Source organism: Pavona decussata, unplaced genomic scaffold, assembly GCF_977016875.1.
Source record: "Pavona decussata unplaced genomic scaffold, jaPavDecu1.1 SCAFFOLD_361, whole genome shotgun sequence".
NCBI lineage: Eukaryota > Metazoa > Cnidaria > Anthozoa > Scleractinia > Agariciidae > Pavona > Pavona decussata.
The window spans coordinates 164710-178116 of NW_028145740.1; the positions used below are offsets into that span (position 1 = coordinate 164710).

The 13407-nt window shown below is 39.2% G+C and overlaps 1 protein-coding gene across 1 annotated transcript; it reads right to left on the bottom strand.

Annotated features, from left to right (window-relative positions):
• Window positions 1-1575: 1575 nt before the first annotated feature.
• LOC146452946 (basal body-orientation factor 1-like) lies at window positions 1576-13326 on the bottom strand. Its single transcript, XM_085097214.1, has 16 exons — window positions 13200-13326; window positions 12029-12151; window positions 11770-11893; window positions 11200-11265; window positions 10622-10684; window positions 10380-10460; window positions 9835-9915; window positions 8925-8995; window positions 8092-8188; window positions 7142-7189; window positions 5604-5672; window positions 5180-5292; window positions 4653-4743; window positions 3742-3809; window positions 2317-2577; window positions 1576-1876 (listed from the first exon to the last, which is right to left on the bottom strand). Exons 1-16 carry the CDS (start codon window positions 13250-13252, stop codon window positions 1681-1683), a joined length of 1605 nt encoding a protein of 534 aa, XP_084953340.1. The 5' UTR covers window positions 13253-13326; the 3' UTR covers window positions 1576-1680.
• Window positions 13327-13407: the final 81 nt, after the last annotated feature.

A 13407-nucleotide genomic window follows, 5' to 3' on the forward strand; every position in this document is an offset into this window, starting at 1 on the left:
CGCGGTAAAAGATCAACTCAGTAGCCATCGGGAACAACAAGCGATTGACTTTACTTAGCAATTGAGAGATGAGAGACTCTGAGAAAAATTTGACTGTCATCCAACCTTTTTAGCTTTAAAATTTCTCTTTAGAAGTACCTCATTACCAAAGCATCACTTATCTCGCCTATCTAGAATGTTTTATATCTATTCCACCCACCTAATTATATTTTGCATCGACTTTTTAATTCAGCGGGCCTTGATGCAGAGTATTCAAATCAAACAGGAAGGATTTAAGCAACTTTCCTTCAAATTTTTCTACCGAAAGCGTTCCCGGCCCCAGAGCTCTTCCCTATGGGACTTGCGCAGTCAAACCATAATTAAGGCTCTTGTTCCGGATGTACCATAGGGCATTACTGTGGTAAAACATTGTCCTCCCGCACGCAGCATGCATGCTCCCACAACACGCCCCGACTTTACAAAATGGCTCTCTATTCTTTACAACGGTATTCAAAGCTGTCATAAGTGGTGGATATATGAACAACTATTCTGAAGTATCAAAAGGAGTGAGGCAAGGCTGTGCGTCTGAGTCCTTTCTTGTTCATTCTTGCTGTAGAATTGCTAACGTAAAAACTCCGCCTAGAACCAACCTGTGAAGGCACGCGTTTACCTAAACAACCAGGTTGCAAAAATTTCACAATTTGCGGGAGTCACAACTATAGTTAGCAACAACACGAAATCCTTCACACCCAGAGACTCAGGGGCAGCTAGTCGGGAAGAAGGGATTTTTTATGGGCGAAAGTTTACCCGTTGTTGTTAAAAACTTTCGCCCATAAAAATCACTTCTTCCCGACTCACTGCCCCTGGGTCCCCGAGGATGGAAATCCGTAAATCTTGCCTACTAACGCGTTTTCCCGCGCTTGCAGCCGGTTACATGTATTTGCTTTGAATTTTGATTGGTTCATTGCGCTGTTTGCGTCTGTTGTGATTGGTCAAAGTAATTACTTTAGTTTTGGTTTTCGACACTCAAATGAAAACAGCTCTAAATGAGCACTTAAAAGATGCAACTTCTCCTCCGCTTGTTTAAAATGACCCTAACTGGTACGGGGCAGGGCAAGTGCAGCAAAATAAATTTAAAATGTATTTCTTTTAGTTGTTTATTAGCCTGTATTGTTATGTATTCCCACTGGGTTATTCAGCCTCTTTATAAACCACTCCTTGTGAATATCACACCACTTGACGCCGACCAGTTTACTCGAGGCTATTTTTCCTTGTTTATTTGCTGAGATAGCACATTTACTTTGGCTTGGTGTGGTTGAAATTTCTACATGCTTTTGTTTGCTTCGTTTTTCGCTGCCTCTATTTACGTTGTCACATATTTAGCTTTCGCATATATCTCTGAACTTTAATTGTTGTAATAAAGTATACGCATATATCACTGTAATCAAACGCATATATCGCTGAACTGTAACTGTTGTAATAAACTCGATCGCTGGCGGCTCCATCCACATACTATTGTGTTGCTTGCGTATAACTTTTAATAGAAATGTTTTATATTCGGCGGAGCGTAGCGAAAGAGATTAGAAAGGCTGCTACTGTACTTAAAAATGTTTTTATTCACACCATATACAAACGAATCTAACTATGTACAGATAAATCGCGTCTCAGTTAAAGACTTTTTTCACTTTTCAACAAAGCGAATCAACTGACCGCACCAGCCGTGGAGGCCTGGGTGCTAGTAACAGGAGGAAGTGCCGTAGGGAGGGAGGGTGCGTTGACATCTTGTTGTGTAAGGAAGGTATTGTCTCCCAGGGTCGCCGGTGTTTGATCGTCTGTACTTGGCAGAACTTTCGATTGCGAATCTGGAGGCACGGGTTCCAAAGCCTGCAGTTTGGGTCTGAAAGAAAAACATTTAGTGTGAAAAATTCGTGAAGTGATGCTGAAATACGTCTGTTTGTGAAATTAAATGTCGGCCCCACCAGTACCTTGAGTTTTTAACATTGATCGAGGGTAGATAAAGATTATATTAACGTGGCCAGAGCAGTGCTGTCCCAACTGAGGTATCAAGCCAACCGGGAGCTGGCCATTTTGTGAGTTCGTACTAAACGTGTGGATGACGATGATATGAGTGTGATATATTGTATATGAAACCATATATTTGAACCGCTAATGAAAGATTTAAATACATGAAAGACTACCGCAGTTTTGTTCACAACTTGAAAATTTGTGAATTCAAAGAAAGCATGACAATTTTCAGGCTTGAATGGGCGTAGCGGAACCCAATGACCTCTGCGATACCGGTGCAGTGCACTATTAACACTATCAACTCTACCATACCTTCTCTTTTCTTTAAATCCGTTCATTTTCGCGAACATCATTCTTAGGATACGCTCGCGTTGTTCCCAAGTAAGTTCAGCCATGTCGACTTTTCCTTGGATCCCAGTCCACCGCTCGGCCTCCTTCAGGTCGTCAAACACGTTGTTCGTGCTGCTGTCTAATTGGCGGAAGGTTCGCACGCGCGGGAAATCTCCATGGCCACCGTGCGCCTCGAGCATGCGTTGTTGGTAAGCGTGTTGGGCGTCTTTTCGATACTGGATTCTATAGAAAAAAGGTACCAGCGTTCAGTGGAACGAAAGACGTATTTGATTTATAACTCATCAATGCAATGTTAGGTGGTTTAATGTAAAAAAAAAAAGTTTTGTCTTGGTTAACATCGGATTTAAAACATTAAGGAGTTTCCTTCCAGGCTTAAATTGACACTGGAGTGTTCAAGGGGAAGTATCATGGGGTTTTTTTTTTCTTTTACCTCTTTTGGTACAAATGGTGAAATAAGACCTTCACTTAGCTACAAAATAATTCTAGAACAAAGAGAGGAAAGAAATCAACTCACAACTTGAAAGGAACAACTCGTGATCTGTTCTAGCGCATTTTGGAAACAAAAATGCAAGAACTTGAAAAACATTAGCCTAACATTTTTCAAGTTTCAATCCATTCCGACCTACTCTGTCTCTGACCAGAGGCACTAATCGGCAGTTTTATTACACTGGGGCGATAATTTATAACAAAAGTAGAAAGACGGTTTTTTTTTTGGTTTCTGTTGACAAAGATTTTTGGGTTTTGAAATGACATCAAATTCGCGTGATACTTCCCCTTTAACTATCTGATTTCTCAATTTATAGTGCTGCGTGGCACATTTCATGTACCCTTCACATCTTCAATGCCGCGAATTACAATCTAAAAGTACCCGCGACTTGCTCCCAGTACTCAGTCGACAAAGCAGCAGTAATCAAAATTCGGGAGTCTTGGGTTCAAATCCCACTGAGGTAACGGATCTTTTCTTGACCTCGTGTGCACCACAGTTCGTTAAGGCGCTGTTATACTAGGCAATTTGTCTTGGAACTTCTCTCGCAATTTCATTACGCCGTTGCGACAGAATTTGCACGAATCGTTGCCTGGTGTAACATGCCCTAAAATGAACTTGTCTCCCAACGTTTTTGTTACAATCCTCATTGCACGAAGTAGAACAACAAAATTGCGAGACAAGTTGCGAGAAAAATGGCCCAATGTAACAGCGCCTTTACCAGGGTAATACTCAGTAGGAAATGAAGAAGTTTCCTTCCAATTCTTAACTTTGCACTGCAGAGTTAATTTTCTGATTTCCCAAATAAAAGTTATCTGACACAAAAAAATAATTCCCTTCTTTCAAAACTTCACAGAAACGAAAACAGCATAACAAATGTACAAACAAAACAACAAAAGTACCTATTTCTGACAATCTCATTTTTGACATACTCCAGTGAGTCCAAGAAAAACTGCTCCACTTCTGTTCTCTGAAAACGTTTATAGAAACGCAAATGTTAACATACATGAATCACAACCAAGACATACAGCTATATTTCAATACATGTTGTCGGATAAAGGCTTAAAGACGTCTTCAAAGAGTCTGCCACCTCATCCACCTGATATCCTAACATTTCTTTCATCCAAATGGCTCACAATCGTATATCTTCACTGGACGGACGAGGCACAGCTGATTTTGATGAACTTATTCATAAAAAAATCCACAGAATCTTGAGGTCATGTCTTACAGCTTTATACTTTGATCCGACAACGTTAATTGAAATAGCTGTATGGAAAAAGGGCAAGTAATTCATGGTAAGGTACCATATGGTCACCCACATAACCCTGTTAAGAGGCCATTGCTCGTTGAAGTCGTATTTATCATTAGGGAGCTTTAGCAACGACGACGGCGATGACATCAAGAACGTCAAAAAAGCAATGGGCTTAATAACCAAAACAACAAATCTGCACGTGCATTATACTTTTTGGTACATTTCTTTGCCGTCACTGCACGACCAGGACGTGAAACTTCCTAATGGGACGTTTTATGGAGGACGTAACCCTCTGACACTACGACGAATTTTTCTTTCTCTTTCTAAACTTGGGTACGGTCTCCAAGAACTCAACTCCAGAGAATTTCACCTACATTTGAAAATTAAGGCGAGTTGGAATAATCGCGAAGACGTTTGGTAAAACCCGAATTCATTTTAATAATGACGTTTACCCTGCCGTCACCGTCATTGTTGCTAAAGCTCTCTACTGGCCGCAGTGTGATGCGTAACAGGCAGTTCACATCCACTGACGATTCCAGGCTGATTTGTCTCTGTAGTTACCTGGTCTAATATAGTCTTTGCGAGTCTTTTCACACGGTTCATCTCCTTTGTTTTCAGTTCCACTATTCTCTGTAGTCGCGCAATCTCAGCTCTGCAACAAATTCAAACAACAAAGCGCTTGAATTAGAACAATTCAATAATAGAGCGGTTTTCAATTGAGTGTCGAAAGTAATTTCGTGTTTTCTTTGATTTGTTTACTACGCTCTGTGATTGGTTAGAAACACTCGCGCCACTTTTTCAGCCAATGAAAACCAAAATCAATCGTGACTTGCTCGCACGCGTTTTCCCGCGCTTGGCGCCGGTTACATGTATTTCCCTGGAGCTCTGATTGGTTCATATCTGCTTACATCTGTTGTGATTGGCCAGAGTAATTTCTTTGGTTTTGGTTTTATGACGCTTATTTGGAAACCTCTCCCGCAATTAAGAGGTTTAACCATACAACTTCTAAAAAAAAAAAAAAAAAAAAAAAACTCCCGTTTACGTTTTATTCACTTGTCAACTAAAGTATTACCGACAAGCTTTCTAACCTGCTGCTCCAAGTCTCATCGTCAGCTTTCTGTACCAGGGCCGCTCGTTCAGTCTCGAATTCACGCACCACGTGACTCAGAGATTTCTCTAAAGTCTTGACCTTTTCTTCAAGCTGTGGAACAAAGCAGAGCAGTGCGACGTTAAGAACAAAGGAAGCGGCTCTCAACGGTAAAAAAATACCGACCTCCAGATTTGACAACGAGTACGTGATTGAGTACGAGTACAACTTACAACTGTCACACCAGTCTTGTTTCCAGGGTCTCCTTATCTGCTGGTAAACAACGGGAAGGGGCGAGAGTTCTGGGATGTGCTTAATTTGAAATTTGAAAGTCGCACTCGTACTCAATCTCGTACACGTATTCTGATCTGAAGTCCCTTAATATTACTTGTTTTTCCTCTGCGTTAAAAGTAAACACAACATACCTCTGCGATTTTCTTTTTCTGATGTTTAGTCTCAACGATCTTTTCCTGTACGATCATGCCGTTTAGCTCCTGTGGTTGAGAAATGAAACAAACAGCGATGGAATTAGTTGTTCATCTCTTCAATAATGGTGATATCAGCTGTTTGTCAGATTGAGCTGATAATTTAGACTGCTGGCCTCAGTTGTTCAAAGAGCGGATAACTCTATTCAGCGGACAAGTCGCTATCCAGCAGATAAAATGTATTGGTTGGGGTACATTTTATCCGCTGGATAGCGATTTATCCACTGGATTGAGTTATCCGCTCTTTGAACAACTGGGGCCTGTAGGTTACTGCAATGTTTAATCCCCTTTAATACTATTCCCTTTCAGGTGCAACAGCGATTTAAAGGACGCCGCAAAGTGTATATACGCCCCTGCTCTCCACACGCACGTCTGCAAAGCTATTTCTGGAAACGAGTAGCCGAGGCTATGAGTAGCCACTTATTTTTCTCAGAAATAGTAACAGCAGTTCGAGCGCGCGAAGAAATCTCCCCCCGCGCGGAGACACGACGCGCAAGGGGCGATGTTCGTGTGCGCTCGTGTGTTTCGCGCGCTGAGAAAATTGATAGATTGTTCATATTAGGCTAGAAAACGACAGCCGTTATTTTACTGTTTACGGAAGTATTGTTGGCGTATTAAATGCTGAAGTTAAGAGCGTAAGTGAGCGTTGTTCATAAATTATTACGCAACATGCTATGGTGACCGATCCGTTACAGACCCCAAATAGGCGTCAGCCTAAAGCCGGCGACACACGACACCTGGCGATTTTAAACGCCGATCGCAGCGTATTTGATCGCAAGCGATTTTCGTCACCGATTGATGCGGGTACACCTGGCGATTTTTTTTTTTCGCCGATCGCGGCGATGTGGCACTTCAACCTTGTTCCCGGGCTCTATCGAGGGGCGTTTTGAAAAGTCATGTGATAAAATCACCCAACCTGATTGGCTGTCTTTACAGGCGATTCGCAGCGATGAGCGTAGAAAATCGCGGGAATGGGTACACTTGGCGAATGCCGGCGAATTAAATCGCGGATTTCTGACATGCCAGATATTGGCGATATCGCCAGATATCGCCAGGTGAGTCGCTGGCTTGAGCTTATGCTATGGGACACCCACGCAAAACAATGAAAAAACCTACAGTGAACCTACAGAACCTGCTAGTGGGTGTGATATAAATAAAAGAAGTATACAATATAGCTAATTAAGGCGTGATGATATTAAAGGTTCCTTTATTATCGTCACGCCGTAATTAGCTTTGTTTTTGCTTTTCTTGTCACTGCGCAATTAGCTATATGCTCTATATTTATCGTCACGCCGTAATTAGCTATATTGTATGTTTCTTGCATTTACATATCACACCCATTACCAGGTTCTGAAGATGGACTAAGTTTCACCCGAAACATACTTACTTTAAAAAATGTCGTAATCTTCATAAAAAATATTTCCTGCCTGCTGGCTCTACGACAATTTAGTAATCATGACAATAATGTTAACTCTTACCTTTTCAGACAATAGGCTATTCGTCTTTTTATCCAATATTCCTCTTTCCTTTGAGGAGCAATAACAAAATAGTTATGCTACTTTAATAATAGCAATTAAAACAAATTCAAACACTTCAATCATAAAAGAAGTTTATGCAATGAAATGTGCGGTTTACGATTTATTTTTACGTGATATGGTTATACCATCGGCCCGGCGTTTTAGACGAACAGAAAACAAAAACTTTTGTTTTCCCTTTTGTAACTTTCTCAATTAATGTTATAAGGGCCAACAACTACAAGGGTAATTGAGCTTCAAGTGGCTACGTTCACGTTTGTACTAACAGAGGGAAAAGGTAAATCAACTGATTACAACGTGCCAACCTGCAATCTAGGGTGCGTTTGTCAAAGCTCCCAAACAGTTTTCGGGCTTGAGAAGTATTTTCAAGTCCTATTTCCACCAGCTAGCGGTAGTTTTCAGTGTACAGTAGTTAAATGGCTTGCTTGATCGCAGATAATACATCAGTCAATTCTAACAGTGACCACCCACCCCCTGAAATTGGGTCCCGGTGGCCGGGCATTACTGATACCCGCGGGTGTTTGACGGCTTTTTGATTTTCACCTCACAGTACTGTTACTTCCTTACAATGACAAGTTCACTGCCAGTTCTATACGATAAATTTTTTTACTTTGTCTATAAAGGAGGACAAAATGAGCTGGTAGATCCACAGAATGAACAGACGCACAGAAAACTAAGACTTAGTTTTAGACTTAGTTTGGCCGTTTCATTAAAATGAAGGCAAGCTCAGAAACTAAGAAATAAACGTCTTTTTAACTGTACTGTAACCCTAACCCTAAAACGAATTTAAGCTATTTCTAAATAGATTCTGACTGCAAAACGGTGATTGTTAAAATGGCCGTTTCATCGTTTGTAACAAATTTGTAACAAATTAGTTCGGTCACTCAACAAACCTTTTTCAATTCCTGTCCTTCTTTCAAGTGGAAATCCAGCGCAGCATTTAATCTCACGTTCTCTTTGTAAACAGATCTTGTTGTCTCATCCAAGTTGCTACGTAGGTAAGGTTAAGAATTAAATAAGACAATGTTTAAAAACAAAAAAGGTACTGGAAAAATTTTTGTCCACCAAAGTTGACCAATTTCGTAATATTGTTTTTGGTGTTTAATAATTGCTTGTGAATCAGTTAAGACGGCTAAACTTCCGCCAAGCCTCAAGGCAAGTTGATGGACATGCGCCTACAACGTACAACTCAAACTTTACAACTTATACAGAAGTGGGCTAACAATTTACAATTTAATAGACCACACGCTTAAGGTTTCTATCAGCCAACTATCAAAGTTGATACAAACCGAGGGAGAGGTGTAATTGTTTCAGCATAACCCAAGGACCTCGGTTTAAAGATGGTTAAGCTGGTTTGTTTGTTCGACAATCAGATACCGCGTTTGCCTAATAGCTGCTCACGGGATTATGCAAATGTGAACTTTAGCAACGATAACGGTGACGGAAACGAAAACGTCACTTGAAAATATTAGTTTCATTTTATTTGTGCTACTTCGGGATTATTTGTACTCATTCAACTTGTACAAGAATTAACAGTGAACAACACGGAAACCTCGTTGCCATCGCTGTCGTCGTTGCTTAAGATAATTTATCGTGATAAGGAAATCACAAGCGCTGAGGGAAAAAAACCCTTTGCACGGCAATCAAGAAACAACACACATTCTTATTGTATTGTCTTCTCGCTTTATTTTATAGACAGTACTTCCGTTGTTCCCAAAGATCTTACCTAATTGCCTCGGAGTGCGCTCTTTCTGCAAGCTCTGCAATCTTTTTACTTGCTTCTTGCTGTAGCCGAACCTAAAAAAAGTACCAAACAAATTAATACAGTGCGGAGTTTTCCATGCTGTTATCTAGCGAAAAAATACGTTTCATACTTAGTTAAAAAAAAGTTGTATATAAGCCCTTGCTTAACAAAAATAAATTGTTTTCAAGGTAAACGATGGATGAAAACACTTTACATGTATAACCAACAATCTTCTGTTTTCTAGAAACGAATGTTTGGTTTTAACAACAGTTGATAACTATAAGGAAATTAATGACCACCGTAAAGAGATTCGAGTGCTGACGTCTCGAGCGTTAGCCCTTTGTCAGAGCGAGTGCTTGGGTTGGTTGGATAACGAAACAGAAGTACAATGTATCAGTATTATTGCAAGCTTTAAAAGTTCATAACAGATGATAGAATAAACAGTGAACAACTTTCATAAATTGATCGTAAATAAAACAAGTTAAATTTATTTAGTATGTGTGAAAGTAAAGAAACTTGAAACTTGGAACAAGTTCTTTACTGTAACATTAAAATGTAGTATGTAATATAGAACGAAATGTTGATTGTTAACTCTAAAAGCTTTTGAAAGACCGTATTTTCCTAAAGATGTACAATCATGTAGTTAGTGTCTCTAAGATGTTCTGGATTACGCACTGTAAAGGTGAAAATGGTTTTAAACTAAAACCCAATTATAAGTTTGAAAAGATGGTCTTGGAGTATTTTTCCTGTCTATTCTATTAAAATATTTCAAGCACTTTACTGCAATTACATTTAATTTCATGTTTGATACTTTCTGCATGTTCAGACGGTATAAATTAATTATCAGTTGCACTTTACATTCAACTAAGAGTACAAAAAACATTGTAAATACCTTTTCTTCAAAAAACTTGTGTTCCATTTGCTGCAGGGTATCTTTATGGTGTTTTTCAGTGGAAAACATGTTTTCCTTTATCTGTCATGAGAGGAAAACAGAATGCAAAATGAAAATTTATAATTTGCAATGAATGTTGCACAGCCCTTGAAAAATTTGTCGCTAATTTGATAAGTATTTGGTGCACAATTATCTAAGAATGACATTAAAAATTCATCACCTTAAAATAAAGTTCTAACTCATTAGCACTGAGCACTGAGAAAGGTTTGAACAACTGGGTGTTGATAAACATAAACCTCTTCAAATGGTGATCATTTCCCTGTTGTTTAAATGTAGGGCAAAATTGATTACTTGAAACAGTGTTTCAACTGTTTTAATTTACCTCTGCTGGGTATTGCAGTACACAAAATGTGCCACACAAACAATTTTACACCATGGGTAAAAGAGGTTTTCCTTCAGTTGGAATTTTTGGTGAGGGGATGAAGCTTGGTTTCTTCAGGGTTTCCCAACCCCCGGCCTGCTCTACAGTTGATAAAAATAATTACCTCATCCAGCTCTCGTTGCATTTGAGCTCTCTTTCTTCTGAATTCCTTGACAAGCTTAAGCTCAGATTGCATCAGTTTGACCTGAAAGAATATCACATTGAAAACACTTTGGTACGCTGTGAAGAAATGCGATGTAAATGATAAATGACAGGCCATTTTAATGTCTGAGAGTTAGGGAGGGGTAGGGGAGGAGGCCTTTGCATGTGCATAACTTATTTTGAATTTTATGTATAATTAATCACCTCATTGGTTTTCTCAGCCAGGGATTCCTGAAGTTGGTGAATTTGCAGTGAGTATTCATCCACCTTGACACAAAAATAACAGCAACTCAATAACTAAAGATAAATTAATTTTTGTTTGTTTAATACCTGTACATGCAGTACTAACAGCACTAAATAAATACAATATAAATACACTGTAAATGGTACTTTTTCTTTGCAGAATAATTTTAAATGGAATGCCATCTTCCAACATAAAACCACCTGATCAACATAACTTTTTTTTATTTAGTCCTTATACTAGAAATAATCAAAGATTAGGGAGTGCGTTTGCTGATCTTGATCCCAGGCTCTTTGCCCAGTTGGTGATGATGTCATCCACCCCTGCAAAATCTGTGGAGTGTCCCCAGATCCATTTGTTGATCGCTCGACTTTCCCATACAATCTCAACTCCAATCTGAATTAGGAGGTGTTCTTTCTACATCAAATGCAATTAAATTAAACAGCAAACACAAACATTATTTATTTCATGTGCTGCCATGTAAGTAAAACGTTAAATTTAACGCAGTGTCATATATCACAAACGGCTGGTGAACACTCACAAGTGCTTGTCGTTCCTTCCTAGCTTCTCTCTTCACTTCTTTGAGAGCTTGCTGAAGCCTGGACACCTAGTAATATATTAATGGTAATATAAAACATAATGTCATATAATTTCTAATCTGTGCAGCCTGCAGACGGAATAAACCGCCAGTTATATGGTCTGCAGATTAGCACCCAAATCCTTGTGCTAGATGGCCCCAACGGCATACCAGGATCTGAATATGTTGTAGGTTAAAATGAATCCAGGCTAAAATGATTAACCTAGGTTGATTTGTATTTTCCTTTGTTTAGGTTGGGTAATATTAATTTACATCATTCTGAAACAAAGATAAAATACAAATCAACCTACTGTGGGTAGAAATCGTTTTAACCTGGGATTCATTTTAACCTACAACAATACACTTTGTGACTCAGAGCTACTGGTATTTAGTGACTTAGGGAACTTGCAGGTTTCCTTCGTTAGGGGTCTAGAACAAAAATTTGGGCGCTAATTCGCAGAAGGTTAATTTAAACGCAGCTCATTCCACCTAATAATTTCCTGCATAATAAAAAATTCTCAAAAACAAGCATACCTGATCATCCTTTTTGGCATCCTCTTGCTTCAAGTAAGATATAACATCAAGAGTGTCTTTTTCAGTGTTTGACATTTGCATTTGCAGCATGTCATTCTCATAAACCAAACGCTTAGCATTGTCTCTGTTAAAATAACAAGGAGGCAAAATACACTGTAAATAACCTTCCACTTAATACAGTACATACAGGCTAACATGTCAACCTAGGAGTCACTTACATATGTATAATTGCCTACTTTGCAAACAAGATAAATGATACCTGTATTCCTGACGAGATTTCTCCAAGGCATCCAATTTAGTTTCCCACAGCTTTGCATTAGCAATGGCATCTTTCAGAACAGATTCCTTCTTGGCCTTTTTCCCTTCCTTTTTACCCTTCTTCCTGCATAATATATAACAAAATCATTTTTTTAAAATTGGGTAGGATAACTCAGGTAGCATAATTGAACTCATCCCTGATCAAATTTGGCCATAGGCTGTATGGGTCTGACTGATCCCAAACCCTTAATCAGGCTTTTTTCATGGGCGAGGGTTGAAGGTCTCAAAACCGGCACGAACTGTATAGCGAACTAGCCGTGAACTGCTACTAAAAATAGTTCGCGGGAAAAAATACCGGGAAATGTATGGAAAGTTCAAAACACGACTGCACGCTTTCTGTCACAGCTACATCCCTCCAATTTTTTTCTTAATTAATCCTTTTCCTAGAGCCAAAAGTTTCCAATTCATGAATTTTTCAGAAGTGATGTTTTATGAAAATTATTTGACATCGGATTTCCATACAAACACTGTTATTTCAAGCCTGTTTGCCTGACCGTCAAAATGGCGTCGAAAACCGTGATAAGGCCTATTCAACCCTCTTGAAACTGCAGAATACAGTCATTAGTCAACTAAAAACTCGATCACATATCACATCCACGTAACTGCCTGTGGACAATTCAAAACACTTACAGAATTTTTTTTTTTACGCATACAGTTCAACTGCTCTGAAGATCAGAACTCACCTTTGTTAGTAAATCAAGAGATTGACATATCATAAAATTTATTTACGACATTTTCTTGATAATGATGACAGGATGTCATCGAAACGTCGAAATCTCTCCGCGTTAGTTTTTCTGCTAAATTGACTCTGATTGACTTAATCGATCATCATATCGGCTAAAATTAAGCATGCTGCCGTGGACCATTTGACTAAGATTTTACCTCGCTTACAGTCGGATCATCGGCGAAAATATCAGTGCAAAGTTGAAATGCGTTTTCAAGCAGTCCAAGACAGACACCGTTGTTAAAAAGGTGAGAAGCGGTAAGACATGAGATACCATGCATGTACATTTCCGAGCATTTTTTTTAAATCGTCGGAAAATATTTAAAACTTCAAACGTAATAGGCTCCATTTTTCACAAACTAAGTGGGTCGATTCCATCTAAACATACCCTCCTTTCTTTCCTTTTCCTCCTCCTTTTCCTTTCTTCCCTTTTTTAGGCATTTTCCTCAAGAAACTCTCGCTTGAAATAAACACACACACAAAACTTCTACAAAATGGCTGACATTGACTCTGTGGTCTCGTTTCCAAGCAACGTTTGTTTATGTCTTTGACCTCACTTGACAATCGTACTTTCAGGGGCAGTGAGGATTATTGAA

Bases quoted from the DNA above. Each gene is read 5' to 3' on its own strand.
- LOC146452946 (XM_085097214.1), bottom strand. From the start codon at position 13,252: ATGCCTAAAAAAGGGAAGAAAGGAAAAGGAGGAGGAAAAGGAAAGAAA. The intron at 10,461-10,621 runs GTGATTAATTAT...ATATTCTTTCAG, and splicing joins TGGCTGAGAAAACCAATGAG to GTCAAACTGATGCAATCTGA. The intron at 2,578-3,741 runs GTACTTTTGTTG...TTTTTTCTATAG, and splicing joins AATGAGATTGTCAGAAATAG to AATCCAGTATCGAAAAGACG.